Source organism: Gymnogyps californianus, chromosome 2 (genome assembly GCF_018139145.2).
Source record: "Gymnogyps californianus isolate 813 chromosome 2, ASM1813914v2, whole genome shotgun sequence".
Classification (NCBI taxonomy): Eukaryota; Metazoa; Chordata; class Aves; order Accipitriformes; family Cathartidae; genus Gymnogyps; species Gymnogyps californianus.
In genome coordinates this window covers 34,681,898-34,707,165 of record NC_059472.1, presented here as the reverse complement: position 1 = coordinate 34,707,165, position 25,268 = coordinate 34,681,898, and the positions used below count along the sequence as shown (strand labels likewise).

General features: G+C 38.5%; 1 protein-coding gene across 1 annotated transcript in view; it reads right to left on the bottom strand.

The window, feature by feature from the left end:
• The window catches only part of JPH1 (junctophilin 1), an 89,165-nt gene that overhangs the window by 11,455 nt on the left and 52,442 nt on the right, over positions 1-25,268 (bottom strand). The window contains exon 3 of the mRNA XM_050891337.1: positions 20,377-20,495. Coding sequence (XP_050747294.1) covers positions 20,377-20,495 — 119 coding nt within the window. The remainder of the gene's footprint in view (positions 1-20,376; positions 20,496-25,268) is intronic.

Genomic DNA, 25,268 nt, shown 5'->3' with positions numbered 1-25,268 from the left:
CTTACATATCTATCATTCTTTCTTTTTCTGAGAGGCATGTTTTGAGGTATGTTTTGCTTAATTACCCTAATCTATTTAACTTCTACCTTCATGATCATAGTATCTGACATGGAAGTAATTAACCATCAGAATGAAAAGTCTCTTCTGCCCTTATAACCTACAGGAAATAGGGCTTGAATCACTTTTTTTCCCTTTGTGTGTATGTTAGCTTGTCTTACATACATATATGTGTGCCTTGAACTCTCACACACTGGCTTTGTCTTCCTAATCCGATCACTTACCTTATGAAGACCCAAGTTAACCACTCTAGTCGGTAACACAAGTCTGCCTAGAAGCTAGGAAGACAAATTCTCTCACATTCACTAGGGAAATACTTACAGAGCAGCCAGTATGAAGAATATCCTCCCCCCAAATCCTAGCTAAACACCCATGAGCCCATTCACCACTAGGACTCAGTTACCAAGGTGCATTTCTATCCAGCTGTTTGCATAAAGACAAGCTGGCTGAGATGCTTTGCTCCAGGTTTTGGTTGTCTGATTTAACAGTTCAGTGCTAAGACTTGAGCAAACACTGTGTTGAAGAAACAAAATTGCTCTAACTCTGTCTGTATTGTGGACAGCGTTTTCTATTTTTCTTCCTAGAGGCCACATCCCAGATTCCAGGATCAGGTCCCATAAGAAGTCAGAAGCTGGGGAGCTCTGTGAACAAAGAACCGCGATGATCTTTCTGTATGTTCAATAATGGCTTCTGCCAAATACATTGCAACCATTTCTCCACTTCTATCTTTGCTAGCACCACTACTCTCCTTTGATTTTTTTATCTTCTGTGAGGCTTATCTGTGTTTTATGTCATAGAGAAATTCTGTGCCCAGAGAAGAATGTCTATACACATTTTTCTGCTTTTGAGTTTAAAGGAGACTCTAGCTGTGTTAGGCAGATACAGCGTTTTTGCATATGCCAGAAGCATATGCATCACTACACAGTGCTAAGATGAGAGGAAGGAAGAGCAGCACGAAGTTTTTGGAAGTTACTGAGTCATCTGGTAAGCAAGCATTGCTGAGAAGAAGAATTACTCAGCATGCAATGCCTCTTGAGCAGGAAAATCACAACTTTTTTGGCATCTCTGAAAACCAGGGGTGGAAATAGGGAGCTGTTGAGAAAGAAGGCTGGATGTAGACAAGCCAGGATTTGTTCTCAAATGACATTTGAGGAGGAAGCTTCGAGGAGTTAAGCTTGCAAAGAGGGAGAGGACTAGAGGTTTGGTTCTTATGGCTTTTTATAATCTTCCTGGTAAAAGGGAAAGGCAGCACAACACAAATTAAAAGTTGCCATATATAAAGTCACAGTTGCGATCACCATTCACAAAATTCTCCGTCATGTAGGGGATTTCCTTCCGTCTTTGCTGAGATGCATAAGGTAATGCTGAGTGTTTTAACATGCATAAACTTTGGTTTTCTTCTCTTTTCACATGGGATATAACTAGGGGCGTAAAAAGAAAAGGATAGCTAAAAGAGCTCTGCCTAACCATTAAGCCCAAGCCATGGAGCTGTCAAATTGCAATGATTATTTATTATGGACACATCCACATTCACATTAGCTTGCTCCTTGTGACTGCTGTGGTGAAAGCATCCCAATTGGAATACCATATCTTCAGCCTTACAATGCTGCTCAAATAGCACCTGATCTGTTCCTCACCTAGCTAGAAAATTCACATCCTGTGACAGCTCTCCACTGCCCAATATACGTAAAGGTATGACTTTTACTAATATCTGATGGCACTTGACGGACTGAAGGCACTTTCCTAAGGAACACATCTGGGCCTCAGAAATGTCACCCCTCTCCACTGTTTCCTACGATCAACTAAAAGCCTCCCAAGGCTGGCCAGAGGGACTCTCTCCTCCCAAGACCTCCAAACTGCGTTGGAATTTCTGAAACAATAAGGGAGCCAGGTCTTGGCTGCCCAGGTCTCCATGAAAGACTGGTAGAGTGAAAAACAAAAACCATAAACCAAACCAAAAATATAATCTTTAACTGGAGCTTCCCAAAGAAGTTAAGTATCAACAGGCTAACAATGCCATATTTTTACTGGGCATTTGGCAATATTTGATGCTAAGTGACACTGAGCCCCACCAGAGAAAGCTGTAGCCATCTGCATCCAAGTAACATCTGAGGGTGTCTGATAAGGCATTCAGCAATTGCCTTAACATAACACAGCAGCCCTCTCTCCCACCTCCTAGTACCTCACATATGGCTATTAGAGATACATCCCTTGCCTCCAATCTTGCCAGGCAGGTCTTTCCAACACTCAAATTCTTGGCTCTACACTGAAGTTAGCTTTGGAGATTGTCCAAGGACTTTTTTTACGTCTGTTCACTGTATTCAGTACAATCAGATTATGCACCTGTCTGAACCACTGACTCCAAGCAGCAAGAACACAGTTCCTGCTCCCTTCTGAGGACTAAGAATACTTGTCAGGACTTACCTTGTCGCCTTTGTTGAAGGCATTATCTAACACTACAGACATAGGCAACAGAGTCCTTTTTCTTCAGCATAAGAGCACTCTATAGCACGAGTTTAAAGGAACTAGGGCAAGGGAATTTGGAAAGGGAGTCACTAACATCTGATCCTAAAAGATTTCTCAGCTGCCTGATCTTAATGAGGAAAAGAATAGGATTGGAGGGTGGGAAGAAGGTAAGGTGGGATTATCCGTCTAGGAAATAAACACGGAGTTCTGTTCGTCAGTTTGCAGTTCAAGCAACCAGCAGATATATTCCTAGACATGATATGTCTGAGTGCCTAAGGAGAACCTGGTCTCGAAAGCAGAACCAAGAAATGTTTTCTAACCAAGTAAAGATAAGCTTTCTTTGTGGATGAACCTGTGTGTTTTCTTATGGTGACATGCTGGCCCTGCTACCGTCGGTTCAAAATTGATGCACCTTTGCTGGCTGAAGGCCAGCCATGGGGCGGTTTTGGCTCACACAGCTGTTGTGATGCCAGCAGCTGGGCAGCACCATTAAAGCGCGAGTTAGCCCGTATTTGGAGGGAATAGCCTCTGAAAGCCAAAGCACTGTGTGGATGTGTGTGATGTATGCACAGAGTCTCATACTGTCTGCTGGTCTGCTTGAACAGCATGTCATTGATGGCTGTGAGGCAAGGGAAGCTTTAGTTTGGTTGCAGACACACTCATAGTTGTTCTAAATGTAGAATTTCTTGTGGAGTTCTTGTGTAACATGTCCTTCCTCCTGGAAGGGCTCCAGTAAGTGATGTGACAGCATGGCCAGCCCTGTAAATGAGAAGAGAAGGGTGCCCTGGTTCTGCCACAGCATTTTTAGAGAGGTGACAGCCGCATGCTTTCCCCCAAGGCCTAGTGAAGTATATGTATTGGCAGCACAGGGCTGTTTCAGGATTGTGGCTCAAGCAGTGTCTGAAAATGTCATCTTGCAGGACACTGTAAATGCAGCCAGTGTTTCCCAAGAAGGCTAAGAAGAGACCTTGTGCCTTTTCAGCTCAAGATGAAATCTGAAGCTTGAGAGGGATTGCAGAATGCACCTGGGATAGTGAGGAAAAAGGCATAGGTACATATTTATATATACGAGCTTCAGGTCATACTCCTGCCTATTCAATCCAGCCAGTTTCATGTATTTTGGCCTCTTTGCAAAAGAGAAAAGACGAGGATACAGGAAAAGGGTGGGACTGAATGAGGATGAGCTCAGGAAGTGCCGAAGGCACTAGGATTCCTTACAGTAGGGCTGGTGAACCTTCAAGAAGCAATTCTGAATTCCACAGTCAATATGCATAACTGAGTAACCTGCCATAAATCTCATTTCCATAATTTAATGAGCTTTTGCCTCATTTTAGTATAATGATTTCTATATTCTCAAAATTATTAAGTTAATACTTCTTTTAACTGGCAAAAAGGAACTCTGTAGTAACACATCAGCCAAATAAAAAATTCTGATTCTCAGTCTGGCAGGACTGCAGGACAATGCATTTTCAAGTAATACAAGAACAATTCTGTGGTTTTCTAATATTATAAAGTAACAGAGTAGTTAGTAATTTACAGAATTAAAATATACTAGAATATTGAATTAAAAATAGTACTATGTAAACTAAAATATACTATATTCTAGTACATTTTAGTTCTGTATAGCACTATTTTCTTTAAGAGTTAATCCACTGCATCCTGCTCTTTTGCAACTTTCCATGTGCTCCTGTACGACCTTGGACACATTATAACATCTTACTTGGTCCACATGCAAAAAGAAAGTATGCAGTGGACACTCAGGTTTAAAAGCTTTTCCCCAAACCAAAATTGTTTAAGACAGGGAATTCTGTTGATATCAACAAACAATTTCCACAGGAAACATTTTCACAGTGCCAGATGCATTCCTTCTTAGAGGGAATGTTGTGAGAAACTCCACTAGGACTCCACTAAAAACTCCACTCTCTGGGAGCAGCAAAAAAGTTTTGGGAAAGTAGGTTTCTCTGAGCTAAGCTTGAGACACTATGCAATACAGATGAGAGCCTCTCACCATACTATGACAGAAGATGCCTATTCCTGCATCCCTGGACTTGTACGTGACTGAAGTAGGTTCCTGTAAGATCCTATAAGTAAGCGCTGGCTATAGGACTTTAGCAGCCTTGTCACATCGGTGTCTCTGGTACCCATGGTGGATCGGTACTCCCAGTTGTAAACTGGTTGGCTGCTGCACAAGAGGTGAGGATCCTCCTTCTCCTTCTCCTCCTCCAATTTGTGAAGGCCCAGCCACAACCTTAAATCAGTTGAAAGTGATTTGGATGGAAGGTGCTGTAAGTATATACCTTGTGCAAAAATGCTAATTTGGGAATTACCTGCCATTACCAATGAGACTATGCTTAATTAGGTCATCATAACCTGCAAAACTATATTTAAAACCTAGAGGTTGATGTGTTCTTTACTGTAAAGACCAATTTTGTTCTTCAGACATGTCTTCTCTATTTGTTTTTCCGAGGAAAATGAAAAACATGGCAAAACCATCTTCTTAATATATGGAAATAGCATTTAGGCTCTTACTCTGTGCAATTTTACAGTAAAGAAGAAAAAAAAAGAAAAAGGAAAAAAAAAAAGACAGCTTCTCCTGAAGAAAAAAACCCCAACTTTATAAATAATTTTATAAACATTTTATAATTTCTTCATGATACTTCTTCAACTCTTTTGTCCCCACAGCCTTACCATTCTTACAATTCAGGAAAAACAAGCATTTCATATTACAATTTTATTAGTCTTCTGAAAGCAAAAAAAGATTGCAATGCCACTAATACAGGCTCTAGAATGTAATATTTACAGAATATAATATTTAAAGTATTGTCGATGCTGAAATGATGTGATTCAATTTCCAGGTGCATTAGAAGTAATTATTAGGTAAGCATGCGCTTTTTTCTGCTTTTTAAACTAGAGTACACATTATGTGATGTAACCTAACTATCTTTAGCGCTACATAAAGGGTTAACAAATACATAGTGCTATATAAAGAGTAACTCAGGTAACAAATGACATTATAATTTCATGATTACAAGAAAATTTAAGTTGCACTTACAGATAAATTCCACCCATGAAGCAGATACTTCACTCCCTAATTTTGTTTACACATATGAATTGTTAGCGGAAAGACTCTCAACCTTCACTGCTGGGTTTACTGATTGTCTGTGGGGTAATGGTGACACGATCAAAGTTATTTGCTCAATCAGAACACTGCAGTCTATATGCAAACCTTCCAAGATTAGAGGCCCCTTTTTACTCAACTACTGAACGCTTCTATAAAAAAGAGAGAATTCCTGCTCTGAAAAGTTCACAATCTGTAAGTACAATACAAAAGATAGCAAAGAGGTTAGACCAATAGCCCATTTTACAGATGGGGGAGCTAAAACAAAGGGAAATCATGACCCAAAGCGCATGCTTCATCTGAATAATCTCTCTGAATTCAGTGGTCAGTTGTCAATAAAGCACTGTCATGCTCAAAGCTTTGCTAAATCTTTGGTAAAGTGATAGCCTAAAGTTGAACAGGAAGCCTTTGTCAAAACTGGGAATGGAGTGCAAGTCTTCTGAGTAATGAAAAGCCAACATAGCACTTTGGCCATAAGTTTGTCACATAGCTTCATAAATGTCATCTTCCTGGAGAAGCTAAGAACTGTCTACTGAATCAGAATTCAAAGATCGGGAGAAGGAAATAGTAAATGATGCATAAGTTTCTTACTGCACATTATATCCTAGTACAAATCCAGGGCACGATATTGTTGAAGCAAAAGCTGAAGTCTTTTGTGTTTAAATGCACTGTACTAAAAACCAAAAATATATAGTTTTGTGTTGGTACTACAGCTTGCTATATACTGTTTGAGAAATAAGCTGCTGAAAACCACCTGGTTTGTTATCTTCTGATGTGATCAATGGTTTTCTAATGTATCACTGTTGGCAACAATATCTATGCTCTCATAATAAGATTTATATGCTACTCTGATGAACACTAATAAAACTCAGAAAGCCTGATGACCCATTAGAGGATCAATTAATATAGGATCTTTTTTCCTGCAAGCATCCAAAATGCTCTTATGTCAGGATTTTTCAGGATAGGGCATTTATTTTATAATAATTCCTCAGCATTCAAGATGATAACTGTAGGTGAAGGAAATAAAAATAATTGTTTATTGGTCTGCTAAAAGAAGTGATTCGATGAGTCATTACGAAAGTGCAAATAAGTATATTCAGTAAATTTTAGAAAGATAGGGTTTATTATTATTGCTTCATTGTGGAAATGTGGGGGGAAGAACTGTAATTAATGTCATTAGTACTTCCTGTGTTTTATTCTTATTGTTCTAAAAGTTATACTGGTAACAGGGAAAAAAAGCTTTTAACTGCTAGGCTGCTCACTTGAGTTCAGCCCAAATGAATGGAAGGCTGTCCAATGTCATGTGTAAAATGTGTTGATGAACTCAGAGGAGCAGATATGGTTATGGTTTTAGTAATGCTTGGCAGCCCTGTCTGCCATCTTGGCAGACTGAACTGGGACTGAATGGGGCTGGAAATTAAGGGGTGAGGATTATAGCCATAGAGAAATTAATGGATATAAGGCAAGGTGCTTAAAAAAGCATAGGGCTCTAAGATATGACTTATGCCTGACTTAGATATGAATCGAATAGAATCAAATAGAATAGCATAGAATAGAATAGACTATTTCAGTTGGAAGGGACCTACAACGATCATCTAGTCCAACTGCCTGACCAATTCAGGGTTGACCAAAAGTTAAAGCATGTTATTAAGGGCATTGTCCAAATGCCTCTTAAACACTGACAGGCTTGGGGCATCGACCACCTCTCTAGGAAGCCTGTTCCAGTGTTTGACCACCCTCTTGGTAAAGAAATGCTTCCTAATGGTAGTTTAAGAGGTTATAACTCCAGGTGTCTGCAGTACTCTCCTGACGGATACAGTGCCCCAGCAACAGAGCATGGAACGGTGTGGCTGCTTCATGGTTGGGTCAATGTGCAGCAAGGTATGTAAGATTTCTGGCCGCCAGACAGTAAGAGGGCACCTGACTTGATTGCCAAGTTGGAGGTGGGATTTCCCTAGAAAGAAATGCCCTACTCCTAGTGATGCATATATATGTTATTTAATAATTCCTTAATTCAAAATGACATATGTAGGCCCTGTTGCCCTGTTTTGGCTGCATCTAAAGCTGGTTATGCCAGCTGGAATAATGGCTCTCCTTAACTGTACTTGAGAATGCTTTAGAGAAAAAAATCACACATTTGCTAAAGTTTAAAAATAAAACATGTCACAAAAGAGAAAGAAGAATTGAAATGGAAGGGATTGTTGACACTATGTGGTGAGATGTAAAAGAAATCCAAGTCTGGATGCCTGCTTTAACTTTTAGCCTCTGATGGCAACTGCATTTTGGTGAGGTATGATCAACATTTTAAACGCTAGTAAGCAGCTTCCCTAGCAAAGGGCAAATCAAAAATCTTGCCTGGATTAATTTTTAAATTCCATTTGGCTGCCTCACAATACTTACTTTTTTTTTCTGGACTTAATACCACTAGCATGGAAGTACCATGGCTGCCTAAGAAACCAAACTACGAGGTAAACAGAGGGAGAAGAGTGCATGTTTTGCATAATCCAAAAATACTGTAAAATACAATGTTTACTATTTGGAATGCTTTGTAATTTTTCTTAATTCACTCTTACTCCCAACTCCTCATTTCCTCCTCTTCTCCCCTTGAAAATACCTTCCCTTTGCTGAAATTTTCTCCAACTTACACTTCTAGGGCTTCTCAATCTGTTGTTAGCATTGCTGCTTCCTTAAGCAGTACTCCTGGTAGTCTTTCTTCTCCTACTGCACTGGAGGCAACACTGAAACTAGCATGTGCCAACAGTTACTCACTCACTAGATCCATGAACGTCACGGAGAATGATGCCTGCGTGTATTTATTTTATGGAACTGTTGTGATTTGATCTGGCAGCCTGCTGTCCTTCAAACCATATACTACCGACATGACCTAAACATGTAACACAAAGATAGCACGTAATGTGATATTATACTATTGCCACAACCTGACAAAGCCACATCATCATTCAGCGATGTAAAAGTTAGAATACACAAATCTTCCACCTAGGACTAACTTTAAAAGGTAGCATCACTGAATACAAGCGGGTTTTAATGCAGCCTTAAATGCAATCTTCCCTTCTTGCTAAGTAAAAATAAGCACCTACAATAGGTAATCACTGGTAGAAATTGCTTATTAAGTGTCTCGTGCAGAAGAACCCCAAACATACAGATTCGTGTCTATCAAGGCTGCCCTCTCAACTACTTTCTTCATCTCAGCTCAGGAAGCAGTTTTGTGCAGCATCATAAACAACTTCCAAGTAGTTTTGCTAGAATACCTATCTACCATCTTTAAAATACCGGCCAGTACTTTATTTTCCTGGTTTTGACATCAATGAAAATGACGGGGCCTTCTCAAAACCCACATCAAATGCTTCCTGTCATGGACTTGACAAAGATGAAGAATGCTGAGTTACTTATTTACTAGCAACACATACAGACACACGCATACACTTTGGCCAAACCGAAGGCTAGTTCTTATGTCTCTGTGTTTACTCTGCTCTGATGTTTACACAGCACAAGAGAGCTATTGGTGTGGCCTGCGAACTAACTACTTTACTGTTAGTTCCTCTGCATTTCACACAGGTATTTGTTGAAAAGTATATGGCACTACGTTATCTCACAATGCTTCTGGAAAACATCAAAACATCTACTCAAGCACACGGACTTGAGTTGCTAGCAACAGCAATAGTAACAAAAAAGGAAATGGACTTCCAGCAAATGATTCAAATCATACGCAACATCACAAACTTTTAAGTCTAGCAGTAGGATGACAAAACAGAGATGTTAATGCAATTCCTATCTGTACGAAACCCAGATTGCCTCTTCTCTCCCTTCGTATCAGTTCCTCCAAATCTGAAATTAATTTGAGTCTTCCCACCATTAAGATACCTGAATGTAATATATAAACAGTATTTTTGTATTTTGCATTTTTGTATTCTCTAATAAATAATTAAAAAATATTTAAAGATAAAAGAATCCCTAAAACTAAAATTTTCTTCCTCAAAAGGTTTCTAAATGCATCATTACAGAGTAGACATATACACACTGAAAGATCTGAAGGCAGGAAAGAATAGACTCATGAATCTCAAAAACTGCCCGCAGTCAGCACCAAGTAAGAACAATGTATTTATTCTGACTGTAAATCCAATCTCTGCTCCATTTCTGCGACTTCTTTAGTAGGTGACTGAAGTAATTGTGACATTTTCAAAACGGGGCACAAAATTCATAATTGTATCTGCATTGTAGATTACAGTGTGTAGGCCCTTATACTTTTGGATTCAGTACCATCAGAAAAATGTAGCAGATCTATCCTACCTGATAGACAGCTGATGACGTGTGCTGCGCAGCTCTCTCTAACACCTCACTGGGACATCAGCTTATGGACACAGAAATGGCTCATGACCAGCAATCTTAATTATGGCTTGCTTTACTTACCCTAACTCTCTGTTGATGAATACTGACAGAACTTCAAAAAATATTTGACAAGATTATATGGTGTTGCACATGGCTCCTGTATATGGGACAGGCTTCATTTTTCCAGGCTAGATAATATACACACATTGTATTTAATGTGAATGCTCCTGGCTAAATAACACACGTACTATAATCTACTTGAATGCTTCTGAGCCTGCAGGCTGCTTAATATGAGATAACTGGGAAGGCAAGTTTTTAGCTTTTTCACAGAAAATCTAGAGCCTACTTTAGTTCAGCTGAGCTGCACTGGGGCATCAGGGAGACTGAAGCCTAGCATCAGTGTATTTTTTACTGCTATTATTAAGAACGGTACATGAACCTCTGATCATGGGAACATTTTTCTGAAAACTAGAAAAAAATCCACTGGAAAATTTAGCAAATGTTAACTGCAGCAGTACTGTTCTTTAATCTCCTTTATATCTATCATAAAGGATGGGCAGAAGTGAAAGGCTGCAATTCTGTTCTCATCACAACCACATAACTCTGAAAAGATGAATTTTATATATATAAAGAGACTGTTAATGGGGCATAATAGCTGCCTTTACCCAGTAGAATCCACACTTCTTTACATTTCTCCCAGCACGTCCACACCTTTCTGATATCACGATGCCCAAAGTTATACACAATATTTCAGATTCAGTGTCACTGGAATCATGCAGAGAAGGGACCATTACCCTTCTTCTCCATGACGTGCTGCTTCTGCATATACAGCCTGGAAGAGTATTAGCTGCTTCTCCTGCCGTATCACATTTCAAGTGCATGGCTATCATCGTGCTCCATGGGATTTTGGCAACTGACCTCAACAGGAGCAGGTTCACATCTCATCTCCAACTGGCTGAGTCTGTCAGCCCTTAAGGACTTCTCATAGCACTTTTGAGGAGCAAGTCACTGTCTTCAGTTTAAATACTAGGTCTGACAATTCTGTGAACTAGCTTGCATTTGGTGAGTGATCACTGCTGTAAATGGTAGCACCCACTTTCAGCTATATGTGGAATGTTACTGAGAACTTTGTTTTTCATAGAATCATAGAATCATTTAGGTTGGAAAAGACCTTTAAGATCATTGAGTCCAACCATTAAGCTAACACTGCCAAGTCCACCACTAAACTATGTCCCTCAGCAGCACATCTACACATCTTTTAAATACCTCCAGGTATGGTGACTCAACCACTTCCCTGGGCAGCCTGTTCCAATGCTTGATAACCCTTTCAGTGAAGAAATTTTTCCTAATATCCAATCTAAACCTCCCCTGGTGCAACTTGATGCCGTTTCCTCTCATCCTATCACTTGTTACAGTTTTTCTCTGTTCCAGCTTCTGTTTACAACTTACCACTTCACCGTTACCTGCTGATTTAAGTCATTTGCTGTTCACCATATTATACAACTACGCAACATATCACCGGTGATATTTGGCTAGTGATTAGTGAAGACTCAGATGCGATGATTACCAATTTCCTTGTAACTTTATCAGGCTTCTCTCTCCCTGCCATTTTTCACTTCGATTTATCATCTTTTTTCTCGTCAACAACCTCCAGTATTCCTATTGCAATCAGACAGGAAAACTATCTAAACACATTTGATTCTTTTTGAAAACATTACAGATTAGTAACTGTCATGTCTTGTCTTTTAGCTAAACAGGAAAATACACTGTATTTGATGAAGTTCAGGATCAAAACTGAAACTAATTTGGCAGCCATGCTTTACATTAAAAACAAAATACTTATGGCTTCTAATACTTATTGTTCTCTTAGCATATTATATCTCCTCTTGCAAAGCAGTCTTGGGTTTGCCTTTCTATTCCACATCAAAACTTTTAACATAAGCATCCCAGTTCCCAGTGAGACTCTGTTAATAGACTGTAAAAGTTGTATCAGATACATTGCCTCTTGGGCCACACACAAACATGGAGGAAGCAGTAGGTTTTTCTTCCTTGCATTTGATTGTCTTTGCAGAATTTGATATCATGTACTGAGAACAATTTTAAACAAAATTTCTTACACAAACCAACCCTCAAGCTCCTGGTCCAACTGTCCACATATGCCGGTTTACATAGATATTAGAAATTACTGAAATTATAGTAGTTGCTCTGCTGATATGGATCAATCAGCTTCAGATTAAAACTGCAACTAGTTCCACAAGCAACCTGAAATAACCACAAAATACCATGATTTAGAGATTTTAGGAGGAGAAAAATATTATTCATAGCCGTCAGATGCTTTTCAATACAATGGTATTGCTCTTTAGTAAATTTAATAACTGAGTGAAATCTTTGCCAAAGCCCTTCTAACTTTTGGCTCTTTTAAAATCCTTATTTGACAAAGAAACAGTGCCTGCACTGTTTTTCTCTGAACACCGTTCCGCTCTTCCACTAAAGAAAAAAGCAGAGCCTACGATACGCACCCAGGGCTTGGGTTCTAGATGTCAGCACTTCTTATGTCTGTGGAATATGTGTCAACAAGGCTCAATACTGGGAAGACATGAAATACATGTATGTCACCAAACAACCAAAATTACATTTGAATGATTTAGATGGGCAAAGTAACATGGAAATAACTAGACAGTTTTAGACTCCACTGATTCTAGTCACAGATTTAGATTTGTATTACTGCCTTTACTTAAACTCTAGATGTTTCAAAGGGATTCATCATTATATGATAATGTTAGACTTCACTTTTTTACAAGTTTCCTTCATCCCCTTGTGTTTATAGAAAAAACACTTGAAATTATGAACTTGAAAGATGCAAAAGCAGGAGGAAAATAAAGAGACCCCAAATTTACTGCTTTTAAAATATACGGTTCTATGAATTTTCTTGGAGGGTAGAGGGTTAATCCAGTATTTTTCAATATCCAGAAACAGTATTAAGCTGCATCGCACTTCTAGCAAAATTAATTTCTTAAATCTAGCAATGGAATCAATTAAGAAGCTTAAGAGTCTGAAGTGGGCTAACAGAACTGACTGCTGCACTGCAAATGCTGAAACTATAGAAATACAACAATCACTTTAATTCTGGTAAAACTAGGGCATGTGATCTTTTTAGTCTTCCATCCTATTCCGGCTTCTTTCCCAACATATTCTTGATCTTTTGTATTTTAAGAGAAACCCCAGTCATCATGCCACTTACCATTCTGACTTCACATGGTGTCATTTCTCCCCCTTCACCTCTGCGCTCTAAGTTTTCATTTCTAAATTCTAAGTTTGCAACACCCATTCACTGCTCCTCTTCTCTAAATCTATCACATACTCTTCACAGTTTGGCAATTGCCCCCAACAAAATACCTTCTGCTCTTCATCTGATACTTTTTGAGGAGCCTCTGCTGATTTCTTAGTCATATCTCAGTACCATCCTCCTTTGACACAGCTGGCCATTCTCCTCTTCTGGAACAATTATCCTTTGTTAACGTTTGAGATTCATCCTTTTATTTCCCCCTCATTTTTATTTCACTTTTAAACTGTACTTTCAAGGAAGATAATCTCAGATTACTCTGTTCTTGGTCCCTCTACCCTCTCTTTTTACAATCTTCATCCTGTTTAATCTCACCATACAAAAAAATTCAACAACCATTTCCATGCTGGCTGTGTTTCAGTTCCAGGTTTGACTCCTGTTCAGATTATGATCTGAGTGAATAACTGTTACAAGACTAATGGGTAGAAATCTTCATCTCCTCCAAATTCTCAGCATCATCTTCTACATCATACTGAACAATACTACATTACTCTACATTACTCAGGTCTATAATCTGAACAGCATCTTTCTTTTTCAGATCTCTCTCTACACTCTCTACTTCTAAGTAAGTCTTAAGTTTTGCAAACTTTCTTGGAATAAAATGCCGTGTATATTAGCCATCTATTTCTCTGGCCTTGATGAATGTAGAATGCAGCTGCGAAGATTATTTTTCTCCAATGTTCTACCCTTGCCTCTGGAATACATCTCTCATTCCTCATTTCCTATAAAAAACAACAGCAAAAAAGCCCACAGCAAGCATTAACTGCTTATGGTCAAGTACTATAGGGCACTGTAACCAGCACAGCTGTAGAGATGTGCTAATGTAACCCATATCACATGTTAAAAAAATAACATGGGAAACCTAACCTTTTTCAGCATAATTTAAGCTTTCACTAGTATAATAAAAACCTTTCAAAATAAATCACCATACTCTAGTGAAATTAGCACTGTAAGGAAAGTTCTTACAGTACAGACCTTGTTAGCTGAATTTCAACATAGAACAAATATTTATGACGCAGTTATAAATAGGATTTATAATGGAAACGTTGACACTGTGATAATACTCCCATGTGATAGACCCTACTTCATCTTGTCCTTGGCTGATGGACACTGTGACAGACCAATATAGAAATTTACTGGAGCAGGCCAACAGTGGGCAGGTTGTGTGTCCTGGAAGGAATCGGGTTTTTTGGGAGCAAATGAATAATTTTGAACAGGAGAAAGGAGGCAATTAAAACTCTAAGGTAGCACTGACCTCTTTCTCTTAGATTACACCTATAATTAACACTGCCGTGGTGGCAGCTCAGATAGGTATACCTAGGCTAGAATTGAAGAAGCTACTTCAAGATAGCAACATAGCTGAGACAGCACTGAAGCTAGTCCAGCCTAGTTGCCTGACTATCTAGCTAGCTTCATAGTCAGATCCTGTAGCCTTTTTACTAGGCAACCACAAACTGTATCTAGATGCAAATTAACTAGCTCAGTACTTAATGGAAGCCTGTGAAAATTATAGTGATTGTAATAGCTTTATCTCTCTACAGGAAACTGGTTCTCTGTTATTAGTTTTAAAAGTTAATTTGCTCAAAACTAATTACACACATTTTTTTCTAAGGAAATAATTTGATTATGTGACTCAAAAGTATCTTGGAGAGATTGAGAAAACATCCTGAAGAATTAAGGCTACTCCTTTGCAACCTCTCATTCCTTTGCCTTCTCCCAAGCACGTTCTCTTGTCCCAGATGCACGCAGGAACACTGCGGAGTGGGTTGAGCCAGCACGTGTGTATGGCAGTAGGGCAGGATGGGTGCAGACTGCCAGCAAGCTGGATGGGCCTCACACCGGGCAAGAGGAAAGACGTGGAAGGGTGGGGGCATCTGTACCTAGGGCTTGGCGAGACTGGTGATAAATCTGGAAGTCAAGTTGTGAAGACTGGTATGACAAGAGTTATAAAAAGAAAGGGGAGAACAAGAATAAAGCTTGAAACTGATACCTCTTCTTTTAACACACCTTCTTTCTTTGATTACTAGATACAACAGAAGTGCCTTAGGATACTTCTGTAGGCTCTGGCTTCTCCAGAGTTGTGTAGAAAGAGAAGAGAAGCAATAAATTGTAGAGAAAAGATGCCATAGCAAGAATCCTGACAACAGTTGTGTGAGGATGATGAAGCCGTATGTCGAATAATTTCAGAAAATGAACAGGCTCTCGTATGACTAAGAATAACTAGTGAGCTTCCGTATGCTTTAAGGCACAAACTGATGGCATGGCTGGTAACTCTAATCAGGCAAAATGCTCATTGTAATTGGCTTTTTAAATAAAAATATCTGGCCTGGTCCACATGCATTTAGCCAGTATATTCCAGTTAATTAGCATCAGGCAGAAATCTCTTTCCTGTCCATATGGAGTTTGCATTTTGTGAACTGGAGGAGGTGGAGATGGCAGAGAGGAGGAAGATGGAGGGATGTGTTTTCTTCTGAGGCTACAGACACCCACCACTGGTCAAAAGAGAATGTAAAACACAGTTGCTCTTTAAGGCATTAGAGGCCATTAGAAATTGCCTTATCATAAGCTTAAAATGCTTATTTCTGAAACTAGTGATGTTCAGCATGTTAATACTGATGCTATAACAGTAACCAAACATTACAGGAAAAAACACCGGTAAAACCCGACAAATTCTTATTCTTTTCATTAGCAAATCTTTGTTCTCTGCTCATATATTTCACCTAAAGAAATTCTGTCCATCTCTTTAGAGAGCGTTAATTGATAAACTGCTCCTTGATTTCTCTCATGCCTTGTTTAGGAGGTCAAAGGCTGGATGAATTGTTCTGGTGAGCCATGTATGTTCGTCTGGCAGCTGGCTGGCCTGACAAATAATCTGCCATAAAACAATTCAGATCTGAATTTCCAGACCTTAATTGCTCCACGGTAAAGTGCCCAGACTACTCTTACCCTGCAGCAAAGTAGTTCTACCCCTCTTTCATTTAATCAAATGTTATTCATTCAAACTGAATGAAAGAGCAGTATCCATTTGCTGCAGGATATATATGCACACAGACAATTACAGCTTAGCTGTCCAGCCTGTGCAAGTTCATACTTTAGCTTACCTCCTGATACTGTGTTTACAAGACTATATCCTAGAGATGGCCTGTGGAATTTAGAATGCAATGGGTAAGTCAAAGCATCCATTAACCTTGTGCAAGACTAGAACAATATTCCCCCTTTTTACTGGGTGTCAAAAGCCTTTCTTTTCTGTTACACCTTTGATACAGCACTCCCATTAGTCATTTGCCCTTCTCTAGGTTTTAACAAGAGACACAAAACAGCGTTTATTGTTTTTCTCTAAGCAAAGACAATCTCAAACTGTCCCTGGATGACTCCCTTGAATGAGGATATGACTCAGGTTTCATTTGTTTCCTGTCCTGGTATGCTCTCTTTTGACACATCTACAAGTTTAGTGATGCCTGGAGGAACCAAACTGGTCAGAGCTGGGGTTTCTCAAAATTCATTTTATTTGGTGACAAAAAGGCCTGTAAAGTATGGCCTCTATAAAGACTGCAACATTTGTTAAATCTACAAAATGTATAGCCTTGTGGGTAAGGCTCTGCAAAGATATACCATCCTCATAGCTATTAATCACTAGCCAAATCTCTGCTACAGCAAAAGTAGAAGCAGAGTCTTGCCTGAGACCAGCGTGAACAAGCTTAGGGAAAACAGCTCCCTGTAACCTTATAAGTCCTTACACCATGGCACTGACCTTTTCAATCATACTTGCTTTCCTTATACGCAAATATTAAGGTAATCAGTTACTGGGAAAGCTAAATCTCAAGATTTCTACAGTACCTCAATATTCATGATTCAGACTGACATTCTTCTTCTTATCCGCTGGATGCTACTTTGCTTCCTACTGCTTTGTCTTCCTTTCAATCTCCTTTTAAACTACACTACACAGCTAGAACCTCTTGGCAGCTTCTGATGAATGTCTTAATGAACATAAAATTGAAACGTGAGAGAAAGTAATTGGGAAGTAAGAACTGTCATGGTACAATGAGTGAACTGTAATTACAAATTGTGTGTTATAGTAGGCTACATGGCCCGGAAGGCTGCTTTTTAAGAATCTGAAATTTAAGAGCTTTATCAAAAGATTTTCAAATATTTAAATGGACTGAGGCTGCAGGTAATGCAGAGATCACTCATTAAGACAGAAAAAAATGCTTAACTGTTGTTTACAAAGAGGTATTTGCATTTCACTTTTTTTTGTCTTTCTTTCAAGAGACTTGTTGATATACTACATACATTTATTCATTGCTGACAGCATGCTTGCCTACTGTACTAAACAGTTCAAGCAATGAGAGAAAAATTACACTTTCCCACAATAACTTATTTTCAAGACAATTCAGCACAATGGAAAGCTTTCTCTTAACTATAGTTTCAGAGACTGAGATACAATACTTATCATTACCTTTTAGAAACTTATAAAGGTCTGTAAAAATAAAAAGCTCAAGCAACAGAAGAAAACCGAGAAGTTGCTATTAGGAAGCAATAATGGTTACCTTGTTTTCATTCAAACATACGAAAAATGCTATTTGAAAAGCAGATATTTACTGCTGTTTGTGTGAGTGAACGTAAATACTTAAAAATATTTATCTATTTTATTACCATAAATGACAAAAGCTAATGATAACATTGTCCACTAACTCACAGCATGACACTTGGGAAATACTTAAATAAGCAAGTATGTGTACAGGCGAGTCTCAGGGTTAACTGGTACCACTCAGAAAGAATGTGTCTGAAAAAGGCATCGTGAACACTGAGGATGGGAAGTATCTTTGACATGACAGTATTTGAAAGGATCACAATGATGTATGAATCTGGTGTTTTGCTGCAGCTTATTTGGGATAATTGAAATTTACTTAACATCTTGGCATCTTAAAGTTACTTAAGCAATGGGAATAGCAATTTTTTTTCAAATGTGTACAAATATACTGTATTTGGCCATCTTGAAAATAATGAGGAAATTTAAAATTTAGACTCCAAAAGAGGTATTTATCTTTTGATAGGTAGCTAGCTAACTGGTAGACATTTCCACACAAAGAATAGAGTAAGTAAACTTTGAGAAATTTTTTGTTACATCACTGTACACATATACAGCTGCATTTGGGGAAGGGATACAAACTCTTCCCTTCTGTAATTGGAATAAAAGTTTTAAATGAGAAGAAAATAAGAATCCCACACCTTCTCTCCCCAAATCTCAGCCAATTTGTCAGCAATGCTACTTTATATCCTGTGGCAGGAAGTAAAAAAAGACACCTAACAAATTCTTGATCTGGGGGATTTCTTGGTGTCAAATTTCACACCATCAGATGTTTGCATTTTCTCTTGAGTACTCCAGCCATTTCTTTATTTCAAGGGTTTGGCACCTTTGAAATACTTTCATTCCAAATGTCTTAATTCCCTCTTACTTCTACTCTCTATCAAGCTTTCCTTTGACAGGGTCCCTGTTACTTGTTCTTTGCATGGCTAAGCTTGTGAATTCTTAACTTATGACTGATAAGATGAACTGCTGCTATAAATTGGGAGTTCATCAGCTGATGGAAGAATGAAATAACGAAAAAAGAAAAAGAGTTGGGTATCATAGGAGTAAGTACGGGTCCACAGGAGAGGTCGTACTGAGGTCATTTCCAACAGTGAAAGGTACATATTGATACCATTTTAAAGCTAGTAAAGTCTTACTACTGGAAATAGTTCTGTTGAGCCTTGCCTACAGTTGTGGACAGCCATGTTCAAGACAGATGAATTTGTATCAGGATGTGTACAAAGAAAGTTTGCAAGACTGATAAGGGGAATGGAGATTCTAACCTGCACGAGGTGACCAGCTCTTGACTTATACACTAAACAAATAAAAAAGAGCACCGCAACTCTCCCAACCCCAAAACACACAGATTACTCTCTACAACCAAATACTTAGGAATAAAGAAAAAAACAAGTATTCTTTAAGCTAACTGACAGTAACGATGTAGTAACAAGTTACATATAGTGGTCATTTACACTAAAAATTGAAGGAAATAGGTGGATAGTTAGAAAATGTTGAAGAATGTTGTTGTTCTTTGAGTTTGGGGGTCATGACATTAGCCTGCATCCACCATATGGGTACATTTAAGAATAAACAGGTTTGTGTCTGAAACAAGCATGTGCAGAAGATGACGGTAAGTGAAAATTAATCTCAGAGCTATAATCTATATTAGCACACAAGTGCAGGCAAGTCCTTGAAAAGTAATAACAAGACATGACTCAACTCTTTTGACAGGTGAAAGAAAGGACAGACTTATGAAAAGACATTAAATTGGCAAATGGAGTTCCATTTTATCTACCCAATCTTAAGCTAAAGAGCAGCATGCAAAAATATTAACCTCATGGAAAGACACCAGAAAAACAAAGCAAAAACCACTTTGCTTCTTTCTACACCAACTTTCCAAACCACGTGACAGGTGAAAATGGGTTGCAATGTTGATATAGGTGACACAGACTTAATGCTATGACATCTTGAGTATGGGACTAATGTTCCACAGAGCACCACAGGCATAACAGAGGAAGATTCCCTCACAGGTTATGTATGTGTAACGGTAAAGCATTCTCCAGAATTCAGGCCTTAGCTAACCAAGACTGTCAAGAATTCCCTTGGACAGTAAAAAAGCTAAGGATCTTTCCCCTAATAAACACATTATAGAAATAACCCAAATTTCTGTTGATTTATGTTCTCTGAAGTCTGTCTTTGACACTGTCCTGAAGAAGCTATTAATTTGAGGCAAAGCTGTATGCTTGATACTGACTTTTCAACACTGAACTGTTTTTATACAAAGCAATACTCACCAAGTGATTAAAAAATGAAAACAAAATCTCCTTGAGCAACGTACACTCCTCATGACTTACACACGACTATTGTTTCTGTATAAATGACAACATTCAAAATGAAATCAACTTTTTAACTTAACACAGAACCTTTTCACTTCAATAAAAAAAACTAGCCACAAAAAACCCAATCTATAATTACCTGGTTGGTAGAAATTTGGTGAAAGTTCTCTGGCAACTGCTCTTGCAATATCACATTCCTGGCGAGCAGCCTGAGCAGCTTGATCCGCAGCATCGGCTTTAGCTCTTGCATGTGCAGTTCTGTACAGAGTAGAAAACAGTTTATATGCAGAGGAGTCTTTTATGAGTTGCATCAATAATGTGAGAGAAAAGGACTACTGTCCTCAGCTACCATACGCTATACTGTATCGTGCACTCTTATGCGTGCTTGCTGTGAGTAACTGCAAATCAAAGTATTTCAGAATCAACGCATTATTCCTCTCAGTTTTTCAGTCCTGCTCATCCTTGTATCACATTTCTTTGTAGGTACACAATTTACAGCCCAAGCTTACAATTAAAATTTCTAAATAGAAAAAAATAATATCTGACTGAAACCTGGGATTATGATTTGAATACATGTTACCAGAATGTGTACAGAAGGTCAGACTGGGCCGCCAGACTGACTCCTAAACAGGGGTCTGTGAGACCAGGATACACAGTGTTCAAGGGGACTGTGGGATGCTATTACCTTTACAACATTTCAAAGTTAATGCTCAATGCTGGGTGTCATATAAAATTTTTTGAAGGGCAAAATTGAGGTGTGTTGGCCCAAAAAAATTGAGAAATGCCTTCCACAATCAGACCATGTTCGAAAGGAATGGGACAGAAAATGTGTTTGATGCTTCAATAGGCATTTGTATAAATGGAGACTTAACAGTTTTAAATTCTTGTAAGTCACTGAATTTCAAATTCAAAACAATCTGAAAAGGCAACTTTTCTGAAGTCAAGACAACAGTCTGGAATACTTTCGTAAAGTAATCTGCCCTCTGCTTCCACTTTTTCCTTCTGCTATTTCTTAAAAAGCCTCACGAACAGCTTGTGCAAGTGCCTCTGATTCCAGACTGTGCAAATTGATAGTTGTGTTACTGCAGGATTGCATCACTGTTTGTCCCATCTTCCCTCCCCACTTCATTTTTTAAACAGTCATCTGTTTAAAAATTCCTGATGGCAGTGATCTCTCTGTGCCTCTACAGCATTAGCACATAGCCTAGAGCTATGAAATGGTTCATTAGAATGGAGGGAAAGCTAAACATGGCAAACCGGCAGAGTTTTTTGAGCCTCTAGAGAGATTAATAACACTTCTAAACCAGATATATTAAATTTCATGATCTCAGGAATTTTGTCATAACATTCTAGTAGAAAACTGACACTTAAGTAAGAAAAAAATTAGTTAAGAGGACAACAGCAGCAGCAACTTTTATCCCATGTGCCTGGTGATACTAATCAACAGCAATCAAATAATGAAAACTTTCAGCAACTTCGCTGTAAAAATTCTGTTTTATTTTCAAGGAATAAAGAAGAGTTCTATGTGTTTTAGACGAAGCAAGAATTAAATGTTAGCATTAACCAGAATGAGCACCAAGAGATTAACAGTATGGCAGGCTTTGCATTTCTAAAAGGATGTTTAATCCCCTAGGGTACTAGTATAAACACAGACATAAAAAAACCTACATAGACAGTTTCATCTGTGGTGCCTGGAGAAGATTTATTTAAGTTACATCCTCCCTAAAATGTGTGCGGGGATAAACGTTGAATGTTATTCAAAGCTTAGCTTGTCATAATTTACTGGATAAATATCTGCTCATGCTGCCTTCTCGCAGGTCCCTCTAGATCCCTGAAAAAAAAAGATAATGAGCAAATATGCAGTAACACCTTCAACTTGTACTCAGGATGGGGGAAAGAAATTGTTGATCAAAACAAACACACTGTATAATCCCATATGTGTTCTGTGCAGTTCATGAATGGTTGTACGGTATGTGCTTGCTTAGTAACAGTAATCAAACCCGTTCTTTCTCTATAATCATTATTTTCAATTAGATGAACTATTCTTAGCTCCTGCATAATTATGTCTATGTAGCATAAACTTAATGAAGCAATCCTAGCACTGGGACATTGTTTTGTGAGACAATAATGTAGTCTGCACATAGATAAACTAGACACTGATCATCATTTTGTGATGATAGAACAACCAGACTATTCCCATATAAAAATAGTCTAATACTATTGCCACCACTACAACAAACATTTTAAAAGCTAATATACTAAATGACCAGCATCAGGAAAATATACTGCCAGGATAGAACAGTTATTTACTGATGTCTGTAAATTTTCTATATTATGTCCAAGAAGCAAATCACATATCCTGTCCAAACATACAGTATCAATTAGTTAAGGACTTCAACGGTGACATGAGTAATAAGCTAGTGAAACTGTCACATGAAGCTGGGCAAAAGCAAGTCACAGCAGGAAGAAGCCAATGGAACAGAATGTAAATGAGCACTGCTTTCCTTGGCTGCCTTATCTCACACCTTTTTTTTCAACTCGCACTTCCTGCTATTCTGCCCCTTTTGTACTCACAGTCAGGAGTTCCAGCAGACCCGAACAGGAGTGACTGTTCAGACGCGAACGCTGCCAAGGCATGTCTCAGTGACACACTTGAGCAGAGCTTCAGTGCTGTACTGTCGCTGAGATACGACGCAGCAAGAGGAACTAAATGGGCACAGGAGGGTAAGGCACAAGAACAGTATTTATGCTCCTGAGCAGGCCTTCGTCCAGCCAAAGAGAAGTGCGTGCACGTGGCTGTGCTGAGACACTTCCCTGACGGCCTCTTTAGCAAGCATCATCGATGACATATTGCAAATGTGAAAAGAACAGGAGAAACCGGCAGAGTCGGTGCTTCTGTACAGAATAGAAGCACTGTGCTTCGTCTGTGAACACGGGCTCTTCATTATTTGCATTATTTGCTATTTATCACCTTGGCATTTGGATGCTTTACTGGCTAACTTCAGCAATGTGTACTTTATTATCTGAATTTGCAACTGTATATTCAGACATTTCTTTCACTTCCTGCAAACTTACTTATAAGTGTCAGACTCAAATAATTTTTCTGTTGCTATTTAATTTCCTGTTTTTTTATTCTGACTTTCACTCTTGATTTGTCTGTATGTTTTCCAAATTATCTGCTTACAGTTACTGCTGCTTGGCACTACATTTTGTCTGCACTTGTTTTATTCTGCCTTGCACTGACCCCCACACTATCGGAGTATTATTATCAGAGACTATGGAGAAATATGTTAGTTGTGAATGACAGTGTTTGTAAGGGAGAGCTATCAAAGCAGGGTAGCCCCACTGAAATGTAATCCATTTGCTCCATTTATGCTTTACACAGTTTGGGAAAGCCTTCCTTACCTTTTGTTCCTGGAGTAATTTTGTCACTGTAGTCTTGAAGTTTTGTTTATTATCAGTAATTATTCATGGAAATTTAAGTCTATGATATAGCAAGTCAAAATGACCCACGTTTGAATGACCACCATCTACTTGAGAACTGCTTTTTTTCCTAGAGAGCTCTACATCTTTTGCCGCAACAAGAAAACTTTATGAGAACTTTTGAAAGAGAAAACTCAAAAAAAAGTCTCCTTTCCTCTCCCCCAGCCAAGAAAAAGACTGTAGTCGGCTTTGCATGCTGTTCCACACATTCTCCAGGAAGGGTCAATCTGAAGTTTCAGCAGCAAAACAGAAACTATGCAGGGAAGTAGGCAGCAATCCACAGACTGCAAAATAGTATGGGAAAATAATGAGTGACCTGCTTTGCAATGCTGCATTCAGGTTCTAACCCACAGCAAAGGACCTTTAATGATTTTTCTTTTAGGTGAACAGGCATGTCCTTTGTAAAAATTCATTCTCAGCAACTGTAACACATAATACACATTACTAACTTTTGAACTGCCATGTGTTTTTACACGTGTATCTACTTGAAAGTATCATCCTACCATTAATATTCCACATGATGTCTCAAAACATGTGCTTGAAAGCTTTCAAACCAATATAAAATTGAAGTATTTAAACCAAAACAAATTCATATTTAGAGGGCCAATCTACTATTTAGCTAATGACTCCACAGTGGTGGTAAATGCAATCAAGATAGGGACAAAATTAAGTTGTATCTGTGGCAGGAATCAAACTGTACTTACATTAAAAAGGAACCCACAGCTATAGCTCATGCAGAGTGCTGGTACCAGGTACAGCATGTGGAGTCCCTATATCTACCAGTCTCTGTCGTCAGTGAGCGAGGGCTGGAGGACCAATGGCTGAGTAACTTTGCGATTGTTAGAAATTTTATTTGGACTCATATCAGGCTCTGATTTTGAAAGAAGCCTAAGCTTTCTAGACTGTGGGACAACTGATATCACTACCGATATCTTTCTTTTCTGTGTTTGGTTGGGTAGGTAAACATATACACATCATCTTAGCTACACTCAAGAGATTATGAGCACAGAGTCAGGGGCTTCTTACAAGCAGTCTCCCCTTCCAGCAATACTACAATCAGATTTTTATCTACTTATGTCTGAAAAGTGACTTGAAGGAGTACTGAGGGCTGAAAAGCTTAAACAACATTATCTAGCATTCTGCAGCAACAATGCTTATATATAATGCCATGTGTCTGGAATGCATTATGTAATGTTTATCTAAATTTAAACCCCATTTAGAACTGTCCATTACCCTCCAGATTATTTTTTATTTCCATGGTATCCTTCAACGCACTTATAATGCTGCCTCATTCAGAGTCAACTAAAAATGTAAGCAACATACGTTTATGCGGTTTCATTTTTCAGCTTTTATTGAACACAGTGATTTCAGCATAAAGCTTTCCAGGAACTTGCTTTCTATTTCTTAAAATGATACAAATAATTTTCTCTGTTTTCTATTTGCCAAATATATGAAACACAAGTATGTTCCTATCGAATTATCCTAAATTAATAATCTTAGCAATGTTATTTATTAACAGATTTCCATATTGTAAAAAAAAAATCAGTA